This window comes from Gossypium hirsutum, chromosome A09, assembly GCF_007990345.1.
Source record: "Gossypium hirsutum isolate 1008001.06 chromosome A09, Gossypium_hirsutum_v2.1, whole genome shotgun sequence".
NCBI classification, from domain to species: domain Eukaryota; kingdom Viridiplantae; phylum Streptophyta; class Magnoliopsida; order Malvales; family Malvaceae; genus Gossypium; species Gossypium hirsutum.
Window position 1 is genome coordinate 53184073 of NC_053432.1, and position 5130 is coordinate 53189202.

Consider the following 5130-nt stretch of genomic DNA (forward strand, 5'->3'; position numbering starts at 1 on the left):
TGTAAAAAAAAATTATTAAAAGTTTATGTAATTATTAAACGAAGCTGATGAAATTTTTATTTACTTATAAAAATATTAAAAAATATATATAAGTTAACTAATAAAAGATATGATTTATAATGAATTATATAGGCGTAATTCATAATAATGAATTATTTCCGATCATCAATCATTTGCAACAAAAACAACTAAAACAAAAGGAAATGAAAATATGTTAATTCCCAAGAAAATAAATCCTAAAAGTAAAAACAACAACCAATGTTACCATTTTTTTGCCAAAAACTTGAAAGAGAAAAGAGAGTATCAGCAATGGCGGCGGCTTTCAGATTCTAGGGTTAGACAAAGATGATGAAAGTAAGCGAACAACAATATCAGCAAAAACTCTAATGATAATGTCATGGGTATTTTTAGGGTTTAAACTAAGGTAACAAATGAGAAGTTCATGGAGGAACTCCCAATCTTTCTTTACGTCACTTATATTTCTTGCTTTGATCATTTCTCTCATCGAAAACGTGAAATCTTTGTATGGATCCCGCGAGTATTTCTTGATCGCAACCGTACCATCCAACAATGCTGGTGGCGGTGGTGGTGTCGTCTTAAGTGACTCGATGATGGAGTTGGAACGGCCTGGAGAAGAGAAGAAAAATCGTTGGGAAGCGAATGCTGCGGCCAAATCAGGCTGCAAATTGGCGTCGGATTCCGAGTAGTTTCCGGTATCAATGAAGTTTGGTGAAATGGCGATGTCTTGTTTAGTAGGTGATGGTGGTCTGATCGGAGACTGAGGCTCTGATTTCTGCTTTGTGAAGCAGATATGAATTTTTTTCAAGAATATGTTCCGCATTTTTCGTGTGAAGGATCAGCCAGAGATTTGAAAGGGATGGTTATAATTATGGATATTCACATGTACATATATGTATGTATATATATGGTAGTATACACTATCTATTTGGTAATATTATATATAGAAATAATATTTGATACTCTAATGCAAGGTTTGGAGTTGATAAGTATTACATTAAAATATTAAAAAGTACATTAACAGTTTTTTAAAATTATTTAGGGAATAAAAAATATATTTTTATATTAAATACTAATCCTTTTATATATAATATATATATAAAAACTTTTGAACGAAGCCTTGAATATAATGAGTTTTTGAAATTTTGAGGGTAAAAGTTTGAGTTTGATTGTAAGTAAATTTTAGATGTGAATTTTCTTCCATATTATTTTAAGTTTAAGTAATGTTATGTTTAAACGAGAGTTTTATTTGAAGATATTCTGATTTTTAATTGATTAGGTTTATTTTAATTCTAATTAATTATAAATTATTAATTTATAAAAAATATATAATTATAAAATAATTTAAACATAAAGTTAAGATAGGTTTTAAATCTTTATATGCTTTTTAAATTTAATTCTTCTATTTTTATTTTAAGAAATTTAGTCATTTATTTTTCTAATTTAAAAACACATGTTCAATTGTTGACAAAGTTATTAATTGGCTAAAATCATTTTTTGGCTTTTGAAGTATACTCATTTTCTCACTTTGATATCTAAACTTCTTTTTGTCCCAATTTGGTACCTAAAGTACACTCAAATTCTCAATTTGGTATCTAAAGTATGCCTCTGTTATATTTTTTTAGCCATGTTTTTACAAAAGATAAAAGTACTCTTATAGCCAATCACAAAGCGTCACGTGGCATCTTTATGTAAAAAAATAAATATTTTCTTTTATCAAATGTATATATATATAAAAATAAAAATAGAAATAAATATATATAATCTAAAAAAATATAATTTATAAAAAATTAATAAAAAATACAGAAAAATGCGATAATTGAAAAGAAAATAGTTGAAGTTAATAATATTATTACAAATAATGTAAAAAAATTTAAAAAATTAAAAAGGTTTAAAATTTTTATATAATTCTCAAATTCTAAAAAGGTATTTAAATTTCAAATTTTTTTTTCAATTACTTGAAATTTAAATAATTTTTAAAATTTTTATAACAACTTTTTTAATTTTTATATATTTTGACTTTTTAAATTTTACAATTATATATTTTATTATTTTATAAAAATATTTTAAAAAATTTTAAAAATTCTTTATATATTTATATATTTTTAATCAATATAATATATATAATACTAAAAAATTAGAAAAATGACAAATAACATGTTCTAATAGTGTCACATGGTTGGTCAACACTCAATCAACAACTCGTTAAAGTCAAAAGTGTTATTTAATAGTTAAATATTTAATATTATAATTTTCTATTTTTAATTTAAATTTAATAAATTTCTTTTAAATAAACTTAATTCCCATGTGAAATTTTTTCATTGGTCAAAACATGTTATGTGGTGCTTTTTCATTAACCAAAGTTTCCTAATAGTTTTTTTTTTAAAAACGTCTCTTACAAAATGGGCCCAAAAAAATAGAGGAAATTAATACTTTAGGTACCAAACGGGTATACTTCAGGGGCTAAATTGTAATTAAATCTTAAAAAGTTCTATTAAATTCATGTTCAATTCAATATTTTTTTACATGGCTACTAGTGAGTATTTCATTCATTTCAAAATACCATACTAGCAAATTTAACAATAGGGTTTTAGCAATTGACATGAATTCTTAAATTTGAAAAATAGAAAAGCTAAATTTCAAATGTATAAAAAGTACAGGGACTAGGAGCAGATTTTAACCTAAATATAATAAATAGTATGAATACTCAAGTTTAACCATAGATGACAAATACGGTATTTTACAGTGATTGGATTTAGGAGAAATTAAAGGAGATATTATTTATTTTCCTTAAACTAAGGTGAGGCTATTTTAAATTTTTGTATCAACTCGTCTCTATGTGGAAATACGGACTTAGTTTAATTTTTATTAAATTTTTATTTTTATGGTATTATATAGAAACTATATCAATTAAAATTTAAATTAATAACTCATCATATAAATTTATAATTGTAACGATGAAATAATAATAATCAATTATAACAAATATGTTTTTCCAACTTGGTAACTAAAATCCTCTATAAGTTACTTATTCCTTATATTTAATAATATTTACTATAAATAAAAATATTCTACAATTAATAAATATATATTTGCTTTCCGTATTTCAAACAATTATATATTTTCAATCATTTTATTCCGCATAATAGTCCAATCTTGTTATTATTTGGAAATTTAGATTTTTTTTAAATTTTCGTAAGTTAAATTTATATTTGAAAGTTTTAGATTGTGTTTTTATATATAGTCACGTGTATATATATATAATTTTTTTATTTCATGCGATACATCAGTTGATTGTATATATTAATATTTTTGTAAATTTTATTTTAAAAATTATACTTTTCACGAATAGTATAAAATAATGTATTCTAAAAACTGTATAAAATATTGTATAATGTATACTCTTTAAAAACTATATTTTCATAATGTAAAAAAAACTATATATTGTACAATATAAAAATTTTAAAATTGTATAATTATTGAGAAAATTTTAAAAAAATATATAAAACTTAATTGATAAAATTTATTTTTGACATAATATATTTGAAGCAATTTTTACGTATTTTATAAAATCATATATATATTATTTATAACTTGATATTTATTTCACAATATATTATTTTTTTAAAAAAATTTACTCTCCTTTTATCTCTTTTGTATTTAAAAGGATTCAATATGTTTAATTTTAGTTGAATATGAATGGTATTTTGATAATTTAGGGTGTATAGAAGGTAAAAAAAAATCACAGCTATTTTATCTGATTATTGTGTAGAAAACAAGTACTTTTAATTGATGATGTTTATACAAATTATTATGTATGCGTTGTAAACTCTCCATGCACATGTTTTTGTGACAAACAATTTTACCAAAGATATAAAGCTAGTTTTATAATTCCAAACTTCCGATTTATAAAATAAGATTTGATTTGAAACCAAGTGGTTGAAGTTTCAATTTAGCAATGATCTAATGCCCCAAATTTTTATTTTGGCTTTTGTAAAAATATGAAACAATTGTGTATTTGCTTTAGTGGTTAGGTGATTTGAGTGTGTGTGAGGTCCTAAGATCAAGCCTCAACTTTGGCAAATTTTGGTGTTTTTTTTTTATGTAAGTCTTATACTTGCTCAGTGGGTTTATATTAAATTATTTGTAAAATTATATTAGAATGAGCTTGCTAGTTCGAGTGGTAAGTGAGTTTGTGTGTTGTGTGGAGGTTTTATGTTTGAATCTCTGCGTAAGTGTGGGAGTTTGTTTTTGCTCGTTTGACCGAGAGAGTTTCAGTTGAACAAGAATTCTGAGGAGGATGAGTAATGGGTTAGTGGGAGTAAATTGAGGGGATTTGCTATCTTGCTAGGATTTTATTTTGTTTCCTTTATTTTCAAATTTAATTTTCTCCTTCCCTAAATTTCAAACGTTAGTCCCTTTCCTGCCGTGTCTTCCCCTTTTCCACTTTCGATTTTTGCTTTCTTTTGTCGGCTGTCGCACCTTTGTTTTTGTTATATCAGTTTTCTTCACGCGGTTGGGTAAGTAAGGTTTTATTTTGTCTATAACTTGCGTCTTTCCATCGTTCATTGGGGTTATACTTTTGTTTTGGGCAACAGCGAATCAGGAAGATCATATTTCTTCTCCTGCAGAGTCGTAGTCAGTCGCTCGGAGAGTTGGGGTAAGCGAAAAGCGTTGATTTGAATTATGGCTGGTTTCGAATTCTCGGTTTAACTGTGTTTTTGAGTCTAATTCTGAGCTTTAGTATGCCGATTATAGGTTCTGGTGGTCTCGGGATTATTTTTACAATGAATCGATACCAGGTGTGTACCCGGATCGTAGAAAAATGAGATTCGACGAAAGCCGAAAAATCCTACTATCGATGCCACACGACCGTGTGGGAGGTCGTATGGTAGGCCGTGTGCGACGGTACGATCGTGTGATCGACAAAGGCCAGGCCGTGCGTAAGACACGACCGTCTAATGGCTAGGGTGTAGCCGTGTGGGCCATACGGGCTAGGCCAAATTGGGTTTGTGTGCCACACGGGCATGCTATATGAGTGTGTGGTATCTGGGCCAGGTCGTGTGATCCATATAGACAAGGCCAATTTGGGCGTGTGAGCCCACACGGGCA

At 26.9% G+C, this 5130-nt stretch overlaps 1 protein-coding gene across 1 annotated transcript; it reads right to left on the reverse strand.

The window, feature by feature from the left end:
• Positions 1 to 322: 322 nt before the first annotated feature.
• LOC107889995 (transcription repressor OFP12) lies at positions 323 to 841 on the reverse strand. Its single transcript, XM_016814523.1, has one exon. It carries the CDS (start codon positions 839 to 841, stop codon positions 323 to 325), a length of 519 nt encoding a protein of 172 aa, XP_016670012.1.
• Positions 842 to 5130: the final 4289 nt, after the last annotated feature.

What these genes read in the sequence shown, in the direction of transcription:
- LOC107889995 (XM_016814523.1), bottom strand. Translation starts at nt 841, where the DNA reads ATGCGGAACATATTCTTGAAAAAAATTCATATCTGCTTCACAAAGCAG.